The sequence below is a fragment of the Podarcis pityusensis genome (genome assembly GCF_964106645.2).
Source record: "Podarcis pityusensis genome assembly, chromosome: 4".
Lineage (NCBI taxonomy): Eukaryota > Metazoa > Chordata > Lepidosauria > Squamata > Lacertidae > Podarcis > Podarcis pityusensis.
Genome location: NC_138027.1, coordinates 22,356,518 through 22,379,136, shown reverse-complemented (window position 1 = coordinate 22,379,136; position 22,619 = coordinate 22,356,518). Strand labels below are relative to the sequence as shown.

Genomic DNA, 22,619 nt, shown 5'->3' with positions numbered 1-22,619 from the left:
ACTCCTATCCAATCAAGTGTTGACTGGGAGGCTGCTATTTACGGTGGAGCCCATCTATCACCACAAGCATGTGGTCACCAGTGCTGATGCATGGAGTGCTGGTGACATCCTGACCCAAGATTTATTTCAGACAATTTACTGGAATTCAACCAGAGAATTAAGTATCCAGAAAACCACTTTAAGTGAAGATATTATTCGTTTTTGTGGCTGTGAAGATGTCTTGGAAATTGGAGAGGTGGGGATGGCTAGTGAGATGGAAGCTATATATAAACTAACGAAAAACATAAATACAAGCAGCAGAAGCATATTAAATGGCAAATTTTGCAGAGATTATTCAGACTACAGTGGAGATGGTAAGGGTTTTATAATGTGCAGTATTGGTTAATGTGCAGTATTAATTAGGATGCAACACGGCGTATTCACAGCTCTGGTTATAAGGAGAAGTCCTTTAACCAAGACAGTTGTTCCCAAATTCCACCCCCTCCCCGTACACACCCCCCCCCCAAATGAAAACTTGTTGGATCACTTAATGACATTTTCTACCTGTTGTAGCAATTGTAATGCACTGTGCTAGACACTGTGTTTCTGAACTGTATTTTTATTGTCTTTTACTTCTTACAACAAATTGAATTCCACAGAATTCAAAACGTAGATGAATACAATAAAATAAAGTATAAGAAACAAAAGTAACATTTTTTAAAATCAATATAAATATTTAGTGTGATGGATATGTCGTCTCCAAATCCACAGGCATGTTGCACACCAGCTGAATGAAGCTCTGGGCTGCTGGTAGCCTGTTGACCAATTTGGAAACCTCTGAACTTAATTAACTAAGAATTAATACCCCTTAATTCTTCCCTGTTGGAACTACCTGTAGCTAGGAGTAATTATAATTGACCTGGGATAGACATGCTAGATCTTATTGTGGTTTCGGAGGTGTGTTATTTACGGCATAGCATTATATTCCACCTTTTCCTGAAGGCTGAGGATAACTCATCGCGATACAATTTCATGGGTTATTATTTACTACTGTTATTATTTATTAAATGTATATACTGCCCTATAAACACAAGTCTTCGCGGGGGGGGGTGCAGTTTGCAAGATAAAATTGCAATATCAAAACATGAAATACACAACCAAAATAAAACAAAAACAAAATCAACTCCCTCCCAAGTCCTTAAAGGATCAGTTAAAAAAAGAATGACTCCCCGGGAAAAGTGCTAATAATAATAATAATAATAATAATAATAATAATAATTCTTGCAGTTGCCTCTTTTAGAGCCTTTGCTGTTGCCATTCACAGGTGATTGCAAAAAACCCCACCACAACTTCACCTGTTACTAATTTCTGATAATAAAACAGCTCTTGTTAACATGGGCAGAAACAAGCTTGCTAATTTCTTTTCATGTTTTTATCGCGCCGCTTTTCGAAGACGGATGGACCTTCCCAACGGCAATGAAGCTAGACCCCGCCTGCCTTCCCCTCTTCCACCCGGGGCTCCTCTTCACGCCCCTCCCTGGCTCGCCTCAGGCGGGGGAAGGGACTAGGCCGAGAAGCCTCCGGGGGTTCCTATGGCAACAGGAAAACACCCCGCCAGCGGGAGGCGGAGAGGCGAAGGCCGCTTCCTTATGGGCGCGAGGGTAAAAAGGGACCCGGGGGTGGGACGAGGGGAAGGGAGGCTCCGAGGAGGGGGAAGCCGCCACCACTGCACTCGGGGGGCGCAGAAACGCGGAAGGGAATATGGTAGAACCTGTGCATGCATTTCTTGGCGCATTCACATGTGCGCGCACACAGAGGTTCTGTTTGTGTGGTGACGCTTCCTAACTTTCAGGTGGGGATTCTTTGGCCTTCTCCTTGGTGACGAAGGGCTCTTCCAGACGGCTGGTTTATTTGGCATTCGCCCTTATTTGTTTGCTGTTGAAGGCGCATTCCCCGTTTGTGGGAAGTTATTTTACCCGGCATATCAGCAAGTGTTACCTGCTCTACACCCACCGTGCTTTCCAGTATATATTTCCATCATTTTCCTTACCGCAAAAAAATCTGCTCTTTTGGGAAAGTGCAGGGTATTGGGGGGTGGGGTGGATGCAAAACTGCCAAACCAACTCGAGAATTACACAACCTGAATCCCACCTTAAATAGCAGCAGTCTGGAAGCTGCTCGCTTTTAAATCCTGATTCACTCTTCCCTGGGAAAGTCCCTTTGAAGTTTTGAAGAAACCTATAGTCTTTGCCAGCTGCCTAAAAGTCCTTAAAGAGGGAGCCACGCAGGCGCCTCTCATAAAATGTTTTAAAAGTCTTGGCACCACCACTGAAAAGACCCCTCCCCCGTTTGTGTTTTCCTACCTAGTGTCAGAGAAAGGTGCTCTGAAGCTAATATTAATGTTTGAGGAGATACATTTGGGGAGGTATCATTCACCAGTGCTATTCCAACCCTTATGCCCCAAAAGAGAGAACTTTGAATGGAGGTCAGAAATACACTGGTTGCAAATGGAGACGGCTTAATATTGAACTCATATGACCTGATCTATTGGCTCCCGGGTAATAATCTATCAGATTCCTTTTAACCAGTTGAAGTTTCCAAACCACCTGCAAAGGCAGCTTCACAGATAGAGTACATTGCTGCAATCCAATCTAAATGCGACTGTTATTAAGCATTTACAGTGCAATCTAGAAGACGTGTTGATGAAGCCACTTTTATCTTCATTTAAACAAATTGTATAACAATAACCCCCTTCATGGATCACTGCCTTGCCTTGGCGAAGGGGCTTGAATAACTCAGAGAAGCTATGAACTATGCCGAGCAGGGCACCCAAGATGAACAGGTCATAGTGGAGAGTTTTGACCAAACGTGATCCACCTGGAGGAGGAACCCGGCAAGCCACTCCAGTATCCCTGCCAAGAAAACTCCATGGACAAAGACAACAGGCATATAAAAGTTATGACGCTGGAAGATGAGCCCCTCAGGTCGGAAGGCGTCCAACTTGCTACTGGGGAAGAGCGGAGGACAAGTACAAGTAGATCCAGAGCTGATGAAGCGGCTGGGCCAAAGCCGAAAGGACACTCAGTTGCGGATATGCATGGAAGCGAAAGGAAAGTCCAATGCTGTAAAGAAAAATATTGCATAGGAACCTGGAATGTAAGAACCATGAACCTGGGTAAGTTGGATGTGGTCAAAAATGAGATGGCAAGAATAAATATTGACATCCTGGGAATCAGTGAACTGAAATGGACGGAATGGGCGAATTCAGTTCGGATGACTATCATATCTACTACTGTGGGCAATAAACCCGTAAAAGAAATGGAGTGGCCATCATAGTCAACAAAAGAGTGGCGAAAGCTGTACTGGGATTCAATCTCAAAAATGATAGAATGATCTTGATACGAATCCAAGGCAGACCTTTTAACATCACAGTAATCCAAGTTTATGCACCAACTACTGGTGCTGAAGAAACTGAAATTGACCAATTCTATGAAGACTTACAAGACCTTATAGAAGTGACACCAAAGAAGGATGTTCTTCTCATTATAGGGGATTGGAATGCTAAAGTAGGGAATCAAGAGATAAAAGGAACAACTGGCAAGTTTGGCCTTGGAGATCAAAATGAAGCAGGGCAAAGGCTAATAGAGTTCTGTCAAGAGAACAAGCTGGTCATCACAAACACGCTTTCCCAACAACACAAGAGACGACTCTACACATGGACATCACCAGATGGGCAACATCGAAATCAGATTGATTATATTCTCTGCAGCCAAAGATGGAGAAGCTCTATACAGTCAGCAAAAACAAGACTAGAGTGACAAAGATTACCATAATAAAGGACAAAAGTGGTAAGGACGTAACAGAAGCAGAAGACATCAAGAAGAGGTGGCAAGAATACACAGAGGAATTATACCAGAAAGATATGGATGTCTCATACACCCCAGGTAGTGTGATTGCTGACCTTGAGCCAGACATCCTGGAGAGTGAAGTCAAATGGGCCTTAGAAAGCACTGCAAATAACAAGGCCAGTGGAAGTGATGGTATTCCAGCTGAACTATTTAAAACTTTAAAAGATGATGCTGTTAAGGTGCTACACTCAATATGCCAGCAAGTTTGGAAAACTCAGCAGTGGCCAGAGGATTGGAGAAGATCAGTCTACATCCCAATCCCAAAGAAGGGCAGTGCCAAAGAATGCTCCAACTACCACACAATTGCACTCATTTCACACGCTAGCAAGGTTATGCTTAAAATTCTACAAGGCAGGCTTAAGCAGTATGTGGACCGAGAACTCCCAGAAGTGCAAGCTGGATTTAGAAGAGGCAGAGAAACCAGAGACCAAATTGCAAACATGCGCTGGGTTATGGAGAAAGCTAGAGAGTTCCAGAAAGACATCTACTTCTGCTTCATTGACTATGCAAAAGCCTTTGACTGTATCGACCACAGCAAACTATGGCAAGTTCTTAAAGAAATGGGAGTGCCTGATCACCTCAACTGTCTCCTGAGAAATCTCTATGTGGGACAAGAAGCTACAGTTAGAACTGGATATGGAACAACTGATTGGTTCAAAATTGGGAAAGGAGTACGACAGGGTTGTATATTGTCTCCCTGCTTATTTAACTTATATGCAGAATTCATCATGCGAAAGGCTGGGCTGGATGAATCCGAAGCCGGAATTAAGATTGCTGGAAGAAATATCAACAACCTCAGATATGCAGATGACACAACCTTGATGGCAGAAAGTGAGGAGGAATTAAAGAACCTTTTATTGAGGGTGAAAGAGGAGAGCACAAAATATGGCCTGAAGCTCAACATCAAAAAAACGAAGATCATGGCCACTGGTCCCATCACCTCCTGGCAAATAGAAGGGGAAGAAATGGAGGCAGTAAGAGATTTTACTTTCTTGGGCTCCATGATCACTGCAGATGGTGACAGCAGTCACGAAATTAAAAGACGCCTGCTTCTTGGGAGAAAAGTAATGGCAAACCTAGACAGTATCTTAAAAAGTAGAGACATCACCTTGCCAACAAAGGTCCGTATAGTAAAAGCTATGGTTTTCCCAGTAGTGATGTATGGAAGTGAGAGCTGGACCATAAAGAAGGCTGATCGCCGAAGAATTGATGCTTTTGAATTATGGTGCTGGAGGAGACTCTTGAGAGTCCCATGGACTGCAAGAAGATCAAACGTATCCATTCTTAAGGAAATCAGCCCTGAGTGCTCACTGGAAGGGCAGATCCTGAAGCTGAGGCTCCAATACTTTGGCCACCTCATGAGAAGAGAAGACTCCCTGGAAAAGACCCTGATGTTGGGAAAGATGGAGGGCACAAGGAGAAGGGGACGACAGAGGATGAGATGGTTGGATGGTGTTCTTGAAGCTACCAGCATGAGTTTGATCAAACTGCGGGAGGCAGTGGAGGACAGGAGTGCTTGGTGTGCTCTGGTTCATGGGGTCACGAAGAGTCAGACAGGACTAAACAACAACAACAACAACAACATCATAACAATAACAAATAGGCTTGTTATTTTTTATTCAAATCCAATTTTGTTTACTTTGTAAATTAGGGCAGCAGTTTGTAAACTACATTGTCTGAAGCGTTCTTATTCAAGGCCGGCCCACCTGTGATCAAGGTGAGGTGACTGCCTCAGGTGGCAGGATGTACAGTATTGGGGCAGCAGATCCGTCCTCCAAGGAATGCAATGGACGCTGCCACTGGTGGCTTGAGGCACAGCTGGTCTCCTCCCAGCCCTAGGCAGGAAATGGTGAGGGCTGCCCTCTGTTTTCTCCTGGGTGCTGCACCTGCCTGGTTCAAAAGGGGCCCCTTTCTCCCCGCCACAACTGCTTTTGATACCCACTTCAACCATCGAGTAAGGTTGATTTGATTCCCCCACCCTACCCTAGTTCCCGATGTAGATCCTTATTTCACCCTTGTTCCTGGTGTAGATCTTCACTCGCCCTTTCTGCCCTGGCTCCATTTTGTGGTTCACCTCAGGTGCCTAAGTGTCTTGGGCCAGCCCTACTCTTAAATCTGTGAAGAAACACCAAGGATCCTATTAGATAGAGAGAGGGGTTTGTGCAATACTGTTTCTGTCCATCTTTTTGAAAAGTTCCATTTTGCTTCTCCAACAATGTACTTATATGTGTGAATGAAAATTGGTACTGTATAGAAGGCAACCACTATTTTCCCGATGCCGTTCTTCATTTAGTGCACATAATTAGTTTTCATAAAGTCAGGAAAATGAACGATAAATCTTTGTATAGGGTAATCCAGGTCCAAGCATTTTTCTGCAATGGAAATTAAACCCTCCAGAAGCCAGCAAAAGCGTGGGTAAGTCTGTAAATTGAAAGATACAAGTATATACAAGTAGCAGCCATTTTGCGCACTTTCAATTGGCATGCAACCACCAACGCACATGTCATTTTCAGACCCAGAAGAGGGTGGAAAGGGGCAGGGGTGTAATGGGATGGGCTGGACGTGTGTCTGGAGCGCAGGTGGGAAGCTGCCTGTACCTAAAAAATAACAAACAGCCTGATTCTATGCATTTTTACTCAGCGGTAAGCTCTGTTGTATTCTGTGGGTCTTACTCCTTGGTAAGTGTGTGAGCCCCATTGAATTTACTAGAAATTACTCCTGAGTAAATACCCAGAGAATGAAATACCCAGAGAATGTATGAAAGCCTTTAAGTTCCAGTGCATCACTTCTGCATGATATAATGGAAGCAAGCCATTTTTAAGCTGAGTGTATGATGTTATCATTGTGGATTGTAAAAGAATAAACTTGTAAGTTCAAAGAGTTTAGATTATGTTACTATCTATTATTGAAACCATTGCAAAAAATGCTTTTCTTTATCAAAGCCACCAGCATTTATTACCTCCTGGTTTCCCTCCTTGCAGGGGGCATTCTACTTTTGCTTTTATTTTTTTCTATGTTTTCTGCAGAAACTATATATAAATCTTGTGTAATCGTTTTGTTTGTCAATATCTCACCTAAATTATGAAATGTAAAATAGTAAGTCCAGTTCTGGTTATAGACAAAATTATCTTGTATAATTTTTTTAATGAGGGAAGTTAAAAAAAATGCAAAACTAATGAATTGCTAATTGTTTGAATGATATATCTTAAAATGTATTATTTGAAGGAAACATTCAAGACATTCAACATCTAAAACGGATGCTGTCGTAGAATTGTACCTCAGTGAGGAACATGAAAAAGAAAGTAGAGCAGCCACGGTTATTCAGAGAGCCTGGAAAAGATGGCTGGTAAGTTGGAAGTGCTACTTCTCTGTACATTTCCTCAGAATAATCTGCTTCTGGGGTTTCTCTAGTATGAGTTAGGTTTTTTGGTTTTGGTTTTAATTTTCTGTGGTTTTCTAGATCATAGCTTATAACTATAATCAATGTTGTAATTCCAAGGAACAATGGTAAATGTTTATCTGTGTTTTTGTAGTTTTATCTGTAAGCCGCCTTGAGTCCCAGTCTCGGGAGATAAAAAATAAATTAATTAAAATGAAATAATAACCGTATTGGTGATGTAGCACATGGACTGCACTTTAGCTTGTCAGCCTGGCATTCCTGTACCTGAGGGTCAAATTATTACCATATACTGTACCAGGTGTGGGGAACCTTTGGCCCTCCAGATGCTGCTGAACTAGAACTCCTTTCAGCCGCAGCAAGCATGGCCAGTCTTCAGGAGTGATGGGAGTCTGAGGCAACCCATCCCATTTTGCCACCTGAGGCGAAATGGGAATGTGCTGCTCCCTGCCCCACCTCACTGCTGCGCCTCCACCACTTCTCGGCAATAGCAAGAGCTTCCCACTGCTGAGCAACAGTGTTTGGCTAGGTGCGGCTGCTCGTCTTCTTTACCTCATGAGCAGGGGCACCGCCTCTTGCGCTTCCACCACCTGAAGCGGATGCTTCACGCTGCCTCTTGGGTGGGCTGGCTCTGATGGAAGTTTGAAGTTCAGTGACATCTGGAGGGCCAAAGGTTTCCCATGCCTGCCTTATTTTATAGCCTACCATATGAAAGCAATTAACATGTCATTTTTGAAATAGAAATAGCACCCGATGGGCTTTTTGAGGAGAATTACAGCTGTGGGGAGGGATAAGAGTCTTAGTCCTTCCTCTCCTATCATGATCCCAGAGACATCAAATAAGAACCCCAGCTAATCTTAGTTCCAGAAAGAAAGCTTCCATTCCTCTGTAGTGACCCCCAAATCATATTAAAATGTTACAAAACTGACTTGAATGGGGTGTTTGCAGACTTTTTCAATGGTGTTTCAAATATACACGATTTCACTTAAACGCACAGTGCCTTGGAATGTCACCCCCACATAAATTGGGAGCTGCCTGTATTGTGTATCACTGCAACTCAGGAGAAAAACCCTCTAGTGAAAGGTTTACAGAGCAAAGCATAAAGTGGGGAGAAACCACAAAAGGAAAGGAACAAGCCACAAGAATTGGGGCAAGATGAAGCATTGAGAAGGGAAAACCAAACATGATTACAAGTTCCTCCAAAGAAAAGTCATATACAGTACTTGGATGAGAGTGTCTGTCTGTGTGACTGCCTATAAATATATGTCACAAAGAGGCACTAGTCAGTGGTAAAGTGCCCTGGGTTGCCAGTGCCTCTTGTAACCTGAAGTTCATGTGTGATCTTTTCAGAAAAAGCATTAAACAAGGTCTTCTTGAACCAGTTGTCCAGTGTGAAACTTGAGACCATGTACACCAGCCTTGTCTGCTCTGGCCAGCAGCAGTTCTCCAGGGGTGCAGGTGGATTCTCACCCACCCCCCATCATCTGCAACGTAGGAGACTGCCTTATATTGAGTCAGACCATCTATCTCAGTGTTAAATCCACACAGCAGCTCCCCAGGGGCATTCAGACAGTGATCTTTCTCAGTCTTACCTGGAAATGCCAGCGATTGAATTTGAGACTGTCTGCATGCAGAGTGTGTGCTCTATTAAGGAGTCCCAGCCCTTCCTTAAGCTGTTTGGAACAGAGAAAGCTACTTGATTCTTTTAAAGCAAGGGGAGAAGAAGAGTCCACAATTTCTTGCCAGGATGTATTGGCCTTTGAACTTTTTTTTTTTTTAATTATTCACAAACTATAATGGTGGTGGTAATAATACTAATAATACTAATAATGATGAATTTCTTGGATCCCACCCATCTGACTGGGTTGCCACAGTTACTCTGGGTGGCTTCCCACAATAACAGCTGTTATTTATCTCTTGTGGCCAGGATATCGGTGTGTTTGACTACTATAAAGACCTAATTTCCTTTAGAATATGCGGAGAACCCTATCATCTGATGAGGTTCATTGATCCTAAAGAGGTAAGGGTTAGATTGAAGAGGATCATTGTTTTAACTTCACTGTTTCACTACTAACTGTCAACTATTATTTATTTATCTGTTATTCATGCATAATAGTATTTATACACTACCCTCTTGCAAAACTTTGGGGGGGTTACAACAACAGAAAAATACTTAAAAGCGATACATAGCAATTATTAAAATGGCTGACTACTCAAGAAAGGTTTTAGAGAGCTACATACTATAGACCTGTTGACAGTAAATTATAATACCAATAATTAACTGTGTCTGTTGCTATGAAACACTCAGTTTTGACTCCAGTAGACACATTTAATGTGCTTTGACATCACAATCCTATAAGTATTGCTATATGTATCCTATATGTATTCCTGCACTGCAGGGGGTTGGACTGGATGCCCTTCTCTTCCAGCTCAACAATTCTATGATACTCTGAATCTTTGTATGTTCAGTGGAGCTTACCTTCAGGTATGTAGGTACAGAATTGCAGCCTTAGTGTGCTGAAAGTGAGTTTTGCAAATCAATATTTTAAAACCTGTTTGCCTACCTGCCTGTCCTCCTTTTCCCCCCTGCCTCATCTTGCTAGCCATAATTTTGAGATCTCCATGAAGCAGTCAGTTTATATAATTTTAGATTAATTGTTCCAGCCAAATTTCTGCAGGTAATTAGGTATAGGATTGCAGCTCCTTAATGCGCTATAAACTAGGTTTGCAAATAATTATTGTTAACTGGCTAGAACAGCAACAACAACAACAACAACAAAGCAAAGCAGTAATCAAGATTTAAGAGAAATAAGGAGCTAAACAAGAGTCTACAACCCAAAAAGCTTAGACATATCTGTTCTCCAAGGGTCTCATAACAAACAAGATGCCATAATTATTTTCCTTTGGTTACAGGCAGGATTTATAGATGCTGCAGCAGGGATTCATATAAGATTCAGACTAGGTGGGGTAAGTATAACTTAGATTAGGGGTGGGGCATCTCAGGCCCAGGAACCAAATGTGGTCTTCCAGACCTCTCTGTCTGGCAATCTCCCTGGGTCTCTCCATTTCTCCCCAGGCTTGTTTTGCATGACACCTCCAGTGTTTTCACCTGCCTGGAATGTATTCTTGAACTCTGCTAATGCCCCTTGCTTGTCTAGATGGAGAATAGTATGGCAGTATGTATGGCAATTAGTCTCCTGCACAAAGATAAGATTGTGGTTCATTGCTCTGCCCACAGCTGGCATGTGGCCCTAGGAAGATTGCTGTGAATGGAATGAGGCCCCCAGGCTGAAAAGCATTCCTCACCCTTGGTTTAGATGAATGTCAAAAGTGCAAATGATACCTAAACATCTTAAGGTAAAGGTAAAGGGACCCCTGACCATTAGGTCCAGTCGTGACCGACTCTGGGGTTGCGGTGCTCATCTCGCTTTATTGGCCAAGGGAGCCGGCGTACAGCTTCCGGGTCATGTGGCCAGCATGACTAAGCCACTTCTGGTGAGCCAGAGCAGCGCACAGAAACACCGTTTACCTTCCTGCTGGAGCGGTACCTATTTATCTACTTGCACTTTGACGTGCTTTTCAACTGCTAGGTGGGCAGGAGCAGGGACCGAGCAACGGGAGCTCACCCCGTCATGGGGATTCGAACTGCCAACCTTCTGATCGGCAAGTCCTAGGCTCTGTGGTTTAACCCACAGCGCCACCCACGTCCCTAAACATCTTACATACTTTATATTGCATATTTTGAAGTCTGTTAAATGTAAATTAATAAAATTGAGATTTTCAGACTCTAATACTCTCCCTAGAAAAGTAATCTTCATCTACATGGAAAGCTAATACATCAGGGAGAAGGATTTTATCTTAGCAATTAAATGGTCGACCTGGGAAGATGAGTCCTACATGTTATTTCTGCTCATTTGAATTAAATCCCTGTAAAAATTGCTTTCTGTTCTCCAATCTGTCAAATGCAAATGATAATGAGTTCCATCATAGGCCCTAAATGTAAGTTTTAGGGAAATGCAGAATCCAGTCTGCTTCCAGTTCTGAGAGGAACTAAAATTAAGGGCCATTTACGACAACCAACAGTGAATTAAAAAAAATAACAATAACACTTTTTTTAAAAAGTGCAGTAGTCAATAATCAAGTTTCTCATTTTAAAATTGTATATATCTCTGCAGGTGAAGTTTCCTCCATGTGTATATTACAAGATATTTACCCACAGACCTGTTGTGGATCTATGTGCAAACAGTCCCAAAGACTACGCAAAGCTAGCAGCCAAGTCAAGGCAACGACGAAGTTTCCAGGAAGCAAGCTTTGACGATCACAGGGATTGGTACCAACGCATAGAGAATAATGGCTGGAGACTCCTTTCTAACAGAGTAATAAAATAAAAGCATTTTCATCTGCTGCGTCATTCTCAAATACCAGCAAAGCTAATTTATATGACATGACAAGGTGCCTGGTGGTGCTAATATACCTGTAGGAGCCTCTCCACCCCCATCATTCAGACCGGACACTGAGGTCCAGCTCCGAGGGCCTTCTGGCGGTTCCCTCACTGCGAAAAGTGAGGTTACAGGAACCAGGCAGAGGGCCTTCTCGGTAGCGACGCCCACCCTGTGGAATACCCTCCCATCAGATGTCAAGGAGAAACAACTATCTGACTTTTAGAAGGCATCTGAAGGCAGTCCTGTTTAGGGAAGTTTTTAATGTTTGATGTTTTATTGAATTTTAAAGATTTTGTTGGGAGCTGCCCAGATTGTCTGGGGAAACCCAGCCACAAGGGCGGGGTATTATTAATAATAACAACAACTATTATTATTATTATTATTATCATCATCACTAATCAGGCTGCAACATTCAGGTTCTGATTGTGGGCTTCCCATGGGCTTCCCTGGTTGTCCCCTATGAAATCAGGAGTTGGACAGATGGGCTCTTCTCGTGTTCTGAAAAGTCCAGTTAGCTAAAATTACTGTTCTAACTGGGGATGGGGTTTTAACTTGGGTTTGTGTTGTTTTATTTATTTTATTTAAATTATTTTAAAATGTCAATTTGGATTTTTGTATTTGTGGGCTGGGGGTTGTTTTGGGGCTTTTGTTGGGGAGTGTATTTTTTATTAGTTTGTATACATTAGAATTGCTTATTGTTTTAATTATTTTTATTACGTATTTTGTGCTTTTGTATTGAAACTTTTATGTTGTGAACCCACCTGAGACCGGTGGGTATGTATACAATTTTAATGAGAATAAAGGGAGAAAGCTCTAGGAGAGTGTCCTAGAGTATCACAAGGAAGTACAAGTGAGTATACCATTCGGATTTGAGTTTTCTGCAGCCAGTAGCGAGTTCAACAGATTGTGGAGTACAAATAGGGTACCACATGTATACCTCTGGTACGCTAACAGATTCTAATGTGGCAGTGGCGGCAGCAATGCTTTTATTTATAAAGATATTTACATACTGCCAACCCATACAAAACATCAAAGCGATGTACAACCGTATATAAAAGTATAATGAAACATAAAACACCATAGAAACAATTAGGGAAAAACCATCATTAAAATGACTGGCTAACCAAGAAATAGCTGCATAGATATGTCAGCATAAAAAGATCTTCAAAGAGATGCTTGAAAGTCAGTAGTGAGGCTGCTATTATTAGTAAGCTGCTTCCTTCCTGGGAACTTGTAAGAGCACCAAATTAGGAAGTGCCTGGGATGGCTTAATTAAGTTGTAGGGAAGAGCAGGAGGGGGAAAAAATACGTTCCCATGTATTGGAGTTCTTGTGCTGGTATGTATACCTGAGGAGGATGTCTGTATGAGTCAATGTCAGCAAATGCCAACTATTTTTTGCCCTGCATGTCTGAGGCCTTGGTTCCCATGTTTTACCAGGCAGCATGGATCTTTCTGGAGTTAAGAGACTGCCAGAACACCTAAGATGACAGCAAGGCTAAACTCTGTGGTAGCATCCTCTATCCTCTGTATTACAACAAACACAACCATTCTCTGATGTTCCTCTGCCCTTGCAAGCAACTGTCAGTTAAGCGGAGCATGGGCAAGAAGAACTGAAGCTCATTGATTTTATTTTTATTTTGCTTCACTACAAAACAAGAGGGGGAGAGGCAAGGAAGTTACATTTCGGTGGCTGTACAGGAACAGCAATATCCTCTGCAGAGCTGTGTGTGACCAGGAAATTCATATATAGTGGTACCTCGGGTTACATACGCTTCAGGTTACAGACTCCGCTAACCCAGAAATATTACCTTGGGTTAAGAACTTTGCTTCAGGATGAGAACAGAAATTGTGCTTTGGTGGCGCGGCAGCAGCAGGAGGCCCCATTAGCTAAAGTGGTGCTTCAGGTTAAGAACAGTTTCAGGTTAAGAACGGACCTCTGGAACGAATTAAGTACTTAACCCGAGGTACCAATGTAGAGATAGTGGCATAAATGGAGAAGGAAGGAGGTTAGCATTGACAAGGGTCAGAAAATTATTACGCATTTGTAACAGTTTGTGAAAAAATGTGTTTCAGTTTTGGAAGGGCATGGATCCCTTAACTGCTAAAGACAACATCCGAATAAAGGAATTCCACTACTGCAAGGTGCAGAAGAAACAAGCTGTAGAAAGAAAAAGAAAAAGAAGAAAAATAGAGTGGCTGAAAAAAATGTGAGCTTCTGCAGGTTTGAAGTGCTGTACATAACAGTGAACTGTTTTAATTTTATCTTCTGAATAATTTTATTACCATTCATACAGTTGTCATGATAAAGGCCTCCTCCTTCAGGCACTATATTCATTGGCCAACTAGACACAGTTTGCTATAAATCATAGGTTAAAAAGTTCCATCGCTTTTGCTGGCTCATTTCGGCCCCACCAAACCCAAAGCATCCTGCCAGCCAAGTAGGGTGGCCTTCTGGGATCTTAATAAAACACCTGTGTTTACTGTGTTGGAAAATGCCTGAAATGGAAAAACAGACAGCAGGTGATGCACTTTGAAGTCACAATTGTGCTGCCGATTAAACTTCTGAAAACCAGTGATTTAAAGAACAGCAAGGGGATTTTACAACACAGAGGTTTTACAACATAGTCCTGTTTGGCTCTTGGAACCTCTGCTTTTTGGAGGTTTGAAAAGCAGAGATGGGGAGGGAGAAGGGCTTTCCATTCAATGGAAACTGCTTCAGCCTCCCACTGCCAATGGGCAGGTACAAGCATGTCTTGCTCTCCTGCCAGCTGTCCGTACTGTAAGGGAAATGAGCTCAGAGGGAAACTACATGCAAAAAGAAGAGACACTGGTTTATCAAAAGGTGATCAGTTGACAAGACAGTCCTGGTGATAACACAATCCCCCGGCCTTGGTGTCACATGTAGTGTGAGAAAATCTGCGCTTTCCACTCAAGCAACGGGTGAAAGAATTGAATTGCCTGATAAATTTTAATTCAGCAGTTTCATCCTGGAACTTCCTTTTAAAGTTCCTTTGTTCAAGGATGGCCGTCTTAGGATCCGATATAGAGGTGTCCTGAGAAGTTTAAACTTGTTACTTTCCAGGTATTAACATGAACTTTCAGTGTTCAGAAAGTAGCAGAAAACTAGCAACCTCCTAGGGTGTTTACATTGTCATGAACACTGCCTTGTTGGTGGTTCACTGTTAATTATTATTTTGCTTTTAGGCAGTTGTCACTGCTCTTTTTGTATTAAATCTCCATCTAACCCCCTCTCCCTTTCATGTATGATAGCCAGTTTAGGATTGCTTTTCATGCATATGAAGATTTGATGCCATAGTTAATGCATTAGCCTTTAAGGCACCACAGGACACAGTTATTTTTGCTACCCCTTTGTAAAATGAAACGTCTGCTCCTGTTTCCTAGGTACTTTGGCGAAAGCCTGCAAACTAAAACTGAGGACACAAATGCAACAGTATTAATTCAAAGAGCAGCAGAAGGGTTAATCAACACTCTGAAGGATGAGGGGATAGATAACGTAATGGAATGGGAAGTGGATGAATTGCTGAAATGGACAAATGCACTCAACTACGAAGAGTAATTTGACTTTTTATTCTTCATCCAAGTCTTAATTATTTATTGTCAAAAAGGCTGCTCTTATTTTTAAATATCCAGGTTATGTGTTAATGGCAGCATAGTGCCATATTACCATATTACCTATATTTCAAAGCATTAAGCCATTCCGGGGGAGGGGGGGGGAGAGTGTTTCTGCTAACCTCTGTTCCATTTTACTGAATGGACTTTGTTGTCCCTAGGTATGTTAAGGAATGGAAAGAAATTGGAACAAGCAGGATTTCCAGCTGCATCCAAGGTAAAGGACCTCTGCCTCTTTCTGGCAAATCTCCATGTAATTTTCCAGCATGGGAGACCCAACTGACACACAGTGCTGGCAGAATAGCTGTGTTGCAGCTACCTGCATGCTGGTAACATGATTCCTGTTAATTTACAACCAAAGCAGAGTCTTTCTCTAAAGTGAATGGCTGTGGATAGAAGTAGCATGAATCGTGTGAGCAGATCTAGTTATCACCTTACCAACCTAATTGTTTGGGTTGAGAGCTAAGTGATAGCTGCACGGACTGTATAATGCATTATTTGGATCTGTTTTGCATTTTTCTTCAAGAATCTTCACTTCATTAAGTGTTTGCACAGTAGAAGTTGCTGCATGCATCTGCATTTCACAGCTGGCTCTAAAATTCATTCTCTGAATTTCATGAAACATGTTAATGCCTAAATTTCAGAGGTATGGAAGAATGTGTGTAAAGAACATTGCTTAGAGAATTTTTGCTTAGATTTATTGCATCTTCAGTAACCTCACTGTTGTCGTATGGTAAAGAGAAAACAGTTCTGTCCCAGTTAAGAAGTGAAGTATGGAATTTGAGGGAATTCTGTGGCATTGTACCAATTAAGGGTGTTAACTAGTTCAAAAGGCATGTTTTTTCTAGTTATGTTTGCTGTTTGGTTTGGTTATATTATTCAAAATGTAATAACTGACATTATTGTCAACATATTACTACTGACACAGAGTGACTGTTCTGCAATTCTGTATAAATGCAGAAAAAGTGCTGAGCTTGGCAGCAGGCAAAGAATCTTAACAGCATGTAAAACCGCAAGTAATTCTATAAGACTACTCAGAATTTCATAGCAGAGTTGAAATTTGAATGGAGTGCATCCCAACTAATAGCTCTTACTACTGTAACTGCTGTTTAACATCATCTACGAATAAACTTCTGAACACAACGTTCCCTTTGAAATAGTCATTTAAAATGCATTTCTTAAATTTCAATTCTAATCTTTAGGTTTCCAGTTTACTGACAAACCAATCATCTCTTTGGAATCGAATGAGATACCAAACACCATCAAGCAACTAGTAGAGTCACAAATGCATTCGGATAAAAAGAGTCAGCGCAAGGTAAACACTTCGTACAGTTCAGTGGCAAAACTCACCTGACAACTCTACAAGCAGCAGCTACAGCAGCAGCAAAACAAAGTTTCAGAAGACAGATAAGCAACAAAGAACCTGGATGTTGAAAGATAAGTAGCTATCTCTGTGTACTTGTGTATTTCGCAGCCTTATTTGTCCTGGCACATTAACACAAAATCCAAAAGTATTTTAAGTCAAACCTTATTCCAGTATTGTGGTGAAGCACATTGAATAAAGGAGTTGCTTCTGGAAATGCAGATACTGTTTTAAACTTGTATGTCTACTAGCTGAAAGTGCCTGGTGTTGCCCAGACATTCTAAGGACCCTCAAAATAGTGAGATGTATGAACAGGTAGTCAGTTGTTTGTTTTAGAGCCGAGCATAGCAGATACCCCTCCCCACTCCCTGCAGTCCAGGGGACCTAACCCAGATCCGTGTCAGGTCTGCTTGGTCCCCCCATTGTCATCTCACACACCCCCAGCAACATCACTGCCCATGTCCCCACTGGGCACGGCTCAGGCCCCAGATGTACCCACCAACAATGCCATCTTGTCCCACTCTATGGCTGCTGTTGCTGCATTGTTGGAAACTTGCCTCACTTGCCACCTTGCCAAAAAAAATCCCAACTCCTGCATCAACGGTTGCCATTGCTTCTTGGGCCATTAATGGATGACGAGAAACTGTCCAACCACTGGCACTGAGATAACATGGGTGAGTGGGAAGTAACTAGTCCTGCCCCCCCCCCCCAAGTCCTGGGAATCTCTGTGGCCTCAGACACGCTCTTTTCAGTTCTGCTACCTTACCAAGCATTTGTTCTTGGTTAGCAGTTTGTGGTTTGTCTGGAGACCAGTCCCATGCTCCCATATGGATGCCACTGTTGCTCAGCTCACAGCAGTAGGACTAAAGGAGTAAAGTAGTCACAGTCTCCCTCTGCTCTGAGAGTACTGTTCTAAACCATGGTTTGGCTTACTGCTCAGTTTTTCTATACTACTATATTTAGTCTCTTACAGGACAAATGTAAAAAAGATTTTGGAGACAATACTTGTCTATAACAGCATAGCTTTATTTCACATACAAGAGTTTTGTCACTAGCTTTTGAGCTCTACAGGATTTTTGTCAGGATCCGGTGGATGTTATTACCCATTTTGTAGTGAATCAATACTCCAATAGCACAGAATGCAATACCAAGTACATAAACAAATTGTTTCCTTCCATGGCAAACACATGCCAGAAACTATTACTGAAAGGTAAATACATGTTTTCATATATCTTAAACTTACTTAGTGTTTATATTCATTTATAGTGCCCCTTTTCCCTCCCAAGGATTACATAATCAGTGGTGGGGATAAAAGAGCAATTTACATTTTTAAAACAGTAACACAACCATTAGAAATTGAATGCATGTTGTTTAAACACAAAATATTGGATAAAGCCACTATTTCCATGATAGAAAACAGGTTAAAAAATATATATCATTTTTCACATGGTAAGATTTTGCTAGCTAAGAGTAACAAAAATAATATATTTTTGAAAACTGAAAATTCAATTATCAGCATTTACAAAAACCAAAAGGGTACCCAGATTATTACAATGAATAGTTAATAGATCTATTTTCTTAAGGCAAATAATTGCAGCCATCAGTAACAGTAATCTATTGTGAGTTTACACTGTGCATATGATTTTTAATTCTTCTACATATTTTTCTTCCCAGTTTTGATATGGAGCCTTGTTTTGGGCAATGTACTTGTCAGCTTTAAGTCTAATGTATCATTTCATAACACTTCAGTTTCTTGTCTCTAGGTTTAAAGCAATGGAAAACTTGGTGCACCTTCCATATGCCATAGATCAGGGACTTCTAAATGTTAGTTATCTAGCATGGATAGTGATCATGGTTGGCACACACTTGTAGCCTCCTGCCAGTTGTTGTGGCGCCCTCTTGGTGAAGTACATTGCATAGCAGCAAAACAAGGGGACCACTGTGCGCATTCCACTGTCAGTTCTGATGATTTTAAATACAGCAGGAACAAAGTTCTCTTGCGTTGCAGCAACATTTTCTACTCATTAAGACCAACCCCGCATTTTCACACCCAGGCTTTCCACCCTGGAAAGAGGCGGCTGAGATTCTTTGGGTCCATGGCTTGCTGTATGAGAAGGTTCACCTGACCTCCTACACTGAGCACTGTCCCCTCTTCCACACCTTTAAGCTTCTCCTGAAGTCGCATCAGAACACGCTCTGCCACTTTATTAAACGTCTGGTTATCACTGTTGAGAATAAAAAAAATGTAAGAAAATATAAATTGCAGAGCCTCGCAGATGTTCATGTTAGTCACAACCCCCATCCCCGGTAGTGATTTCTTACTTTGATTTTTTGTTACATCCCTGATCAGCACCATTGAGACTTGAGTTGATGTCTGTCTCATCCTCTGGCCTTTGCTGCAAATACAAAGCTTTCAAGGGATTCATGGTCCAGTCAAAAAGTGGGTCATACAGAAGCACCTGTAAAACAAGGCAAAAATATGTATCTAAATGAAGCTAGCTCAATGCCCTAAAAAGGCAGGCAAATAAAAATTCCATGTTTGTAGGAGAATCTTTAGACTGGCAATGTTGTTCAGCATGTGAATTAAATGTTAAGATTTGGTCCCATCTTGGTAATAAAACATTTCCATTATTTTAGCAATTGGGCAGTTATAAATGTTCTGTCAACAGCAAATACAGCTACAATGAATCTGCTTTTTGAAATACAGAAACTCCTTGTAGAGTTTCCTCTAAGCTGTTTGTGGCCACCTGATAAATGGTAACCTCTAGGTTGAACTACCATAGTGTGTCATTTGTAAGACTGTCTTCACACAGTGTGAATACCAACTGTTCAAGACAGCAGTGGCTAGGTTGCTAATGGAAACTGGGTAGAAAACATCCTACAACTGTGTTAAAATATTTACTAAGGGTGGGACAGAATTCAGGGCCCTTAATGCTGATCTCAGGATTCTGGTTATGCATGGACATTCCCTGAGAAAATAAGGTTCTAGGCTGCTTAGGGTTTTAAAGGTTAACTGCACCACTTCAAAACAAACTCGTAACCAGTGTAATTTGTGTTGTACTACACGCTGGGAGTCTTGATCCCAAGCCATCCTTCATGTGCAGATGTGTGTGCATGCATGCCACATGCTGGGGCTTGATCATGCCCTCAAATTTAAATAATTTCAGTTGTGTGTTCAAATGGGCTCATATGTCAGTCTAACATCTTTTCCTTCCTTAAAACATTCTGCTCCCTTGAAACAGAAAAGGTTCAGAGCTGCATTACAATATTTCAGTAAATCTCCTGTGACAAGTTATAAGTGCTTAAAATATTTATAAACTTTTCGTGTGCCTAACAGTTCAGAATGTTGAAGCAAACTTTTGCACTAGGAGCTGCCACAGTTTAAATGCCAAAGAAGTTTATGAAAGTTTTTAAACACAACCAATACCTTTCAGCTTTTCATCGACAGCCACCAAAAAAAAGGCTTACCTCTACAATAGTAAGCAAAGCTTCTTGGGAATTTCTCATAACCACCATAGTTTTTTCACAGCATCTAGAAGATATTTTCAGAACAGTTTTCTAAATTATTTTCCACTAATAGTTTCAATATACAACAGCATTTTGTTTTTTATAACTAATGGCAGTGTTTCTTACTGGGTCTCATTAGACCAAAAATAAAAATGTAACGAACATGGTTTTCACTGGTTTACACTACTAGCTTGTTCAAAAAGCTGAGCTGGTGGAATTCTATTGTAACTTTAACAGTGAAATGCTTAAGAAGTAACTGCAGTTATATACTATACCTCCTGAAGACTCCTTCTACACCAGTGATGCCCATTCCATCCACTATATCTCTTGTTAGCCTGAAAGGTATGATCTCTGGGGTAGGAAGGATTTTGCCCTGCTCAAAAGCAACACCTGGCAGAGGAAAAGAGAAATGAAACATTTTTAAAAGGGTTATATACACACACAAAATAATAATATATGATCCCTTGTGTTTATACATACCTAGATCAATGTGCACGAGTTCTGCGGTTTGCTCATCTAACAGAATATTCTGTACATGTCTGTCTCCAAGACCAAGTATGTAGCCAACTGAAAGAAGGAAGTCTCAAAATGAACCCAGAAGCCCTTGCCTACATTTCATTTTTCCCCTTTATACGTATAACTCACAGCTTCTCTCTGCATTTATTTATTCCCCGCCCAACAGGTTTTCCTTGCTTGTAAGGTTCTGAGAAGGTCTATTCTCCTTTTCCACCACAGTCTACCATGTTGCATTAAGTGCTACTCTGGAAGGTCCCCTAATCTTCAGCAATGGTTTTTCAAGAGGAACAAAGAACTGGTGGGAGGATTGAAATGCTTGGGAACATGCCTAAGGGTAGAAAATACACCTGAGTGCGGCTCCCTCTCTTTCTCCCATTCACAAAATAAATTAATCCCATGTAGTGCTATGTCACAGTGCCAGTACACTCATGCTGCCATCTTATATTTAAAGCAGCTACTGTACACTTTTGGGCAGCATAAACCATACCATTTTTAATGATAGTTTACTTTTTAATTATTAAATGGATTAAATCTCAGTAAACTTTCACACATGGGTGCATTTTGAAGATGCCAAAACAAGTGGGAGGTGATTCACAGTTAAGTCAACAAAGCAAACGAGTAACATTGGCATTTCATTCCCAGTCAGCTATACACCTGAATGAAAATACCTATAGAAAAGAAAGCAGCCCTCTAACTGCGCCAAAACTATCAGCCCCAACAATTAAAACTTGTCCCCTGTGATCAAAATCTATGTACTATCAACTAAAGCTCATGGAGCACCTTGGAAGAGGAGGACAAAACAGCAAGAGTCATTACATTTTAGTTATTAAATAGATTAAGACCTTTAGCTCTTGTTGAAACAAAACACTATTTTCAATTTGTCTTTATAGTTAGAAAATTATTATTGAAGTGTGCCAAAAACCAGCCCTATTTTTACAGTACCTATTGATGAAGTAGCAACACTGCGAGTATATGCCAGCCGTTTCTCAAACCATACTGCTGGATCAAGAAATTTTTCCATGCAGAAATAACGAAATACAGGTTGAAAATTCTGACATACATCCATAAAGACGTTACATTTCTCCTCAGGATTTTTCCTTTGGGTCTCCTTCAAAGTAAACCATAAACAATTTAAAGATGGGTGTGAAAAATACTTTTGTTGCTTATGTACAGCTATATTTGCAGTGAGAACACAACACATAACATTTATGAAACACCTGCCCTTCAAAATACCAATGGATGTGCAACCATTGGGCAAAACTGAAGTGAAGTGTAGCAAAGTGGACAGTGTGCTGGCTTAAGGGTGGGGGAGATAAAGGCTCAAATCCCTGCCTAACCTATAAAGTTCACCAGTTAACTCTGGGTCAGATATTATCTCTCACCTGAACTGACAATGGGAGAAGGGAAGCCTGGATGGTTTACTATGAATGCACTTCCTCTGGAGGAATGAATGGGGGATCCATCCATGAATGGGTGAAGCCCTTCTTCCACCAGGAGAGGCACATGCAACTATGTGATAAGCTTCTGAAGATCTACGCTCAAGCGAGTATAGAAAGACCTGAGGAGTTGAAATGTCCCCTAATGTAGGGGTCTAGGCTTGTGAAACCGAAGTCAGTCCCTTGGAACAAGGTCCGATACGGACTAAGAAAATTGAAGCTCTGGCTGTCTCTCGAGTGTATGTGTATGAAGGTTGAATGCTGGCACCAGGGAAAGGTCTCTTTCACCCCTTTCACATAAAGTACCCAAGCTTCCTTTCTCTGGATGGCATTAAGGAGGATACGACCCATGGATGGGATGCTCTCTATCTAGCTAGGTCATGTAGGGTGGGTAGTGCCAGACCTGGAATATAGAAGGAGGATAGAATCTGTAGAATTCT

The 22,619-nt window shown here is 41.4% G+C and overlaps 2 protein-coding genes across 6 annotated transcripts in view; one reads left to right on the top strand and one right to left on the bottom strand.

Annotated features, from left to right (window-relative positions):
- Nucleotides 1-1,300: 1,300 nt before the first annotated feature.
- On the top strand, nucleotides 1,301-16,941 carry LOC308475245 (protein MFI). 4 transcript variants are annotated; one of them, XM_081002275.1, is made up of 10 exons: nucleotides 1,547-1,640; nucleotides 6,236-6,302; nucleotides 7,113-7,233; nucleotides 9,212-9,304; nucleotides 10,198-10,251; nucleotides 11,460-11,660; nucleotides 13,801-13,934; nucleotides 15,130-15,300; nucleotides 15,519-15,574; nucleotides 16,560-16,941. In XM_081002275.1, exons 2-10 carry the CDS (start codon nucleotides 6,265-6,267, stop codon nucleotides 16,709-16,711), a joined length of 1,020 nt encoding a protein of 339 aa, XP_080858401.1. In that variant the 5' UTR covers nucleotides 1,547-1,640; nucleotides 6,236-6,264; the 3' UTR covers nucleotides 16,712-16,941. The 4 variants fall into 4 exon arrangements, with proteins under 4 accessions (XP_080858400.1, XP_080858401.1, XP_080858402.1 ...); XM_081002276.1 differs by lacking the exon at nucleotides 1,547-1,640 and adding an exon at nucleotides 1,712-1,831; XM_081002277.1 differs by lacking the exon at nucleotides 1,547-1,640 and adding an exon at nucleotides 5,555-5,604.
- Nucleotides 16,942-17,725: 784 nt separating this feature from the next.
- The window catches only part of ATM (ATM serine/threonine kinase), a 54,418-nt gene continuing 49,524 nt past the window's right edge, over nucleotides 17,726-22,619 (bottom strand). For both annotated transcript variants that reach the window (XM_081001705.1, XM_081001706.1), the window contains 6 exons: nucleotides 21,686-21,851; nucleotides 20,708-20,794; nucleotides 20,503-20,617; nucleotides 20,189-20,252; nucleotides 19,043-19,179; nucleotides 17,726-18,945 (listed from right to left, as the gene is read on the bottom strand). In XM_081001705.1, the coding sequence (XP_080857831.1) occupies nucleotides 18,765-18,945; nucleotides 19,043-19,179; nucleotides 20,189-20,252; nucleotides 20,503-20,617; nucleotides 20,708-20,794; nucleotides 21,686-21,851 (750 nt within the window). In that variant the 3' untranslated portion in view covers nucleotides 17,726-18,764. The remainder of the gene's footprint in view (nucleotides 18,946-19,042; nucleotides 19,180-20,188; nucleotides 20,253-20,502; nucleotides 20,618-20,707; nucleotides 20,795-21,685; nucleotides 21,852-22,619) is intronic.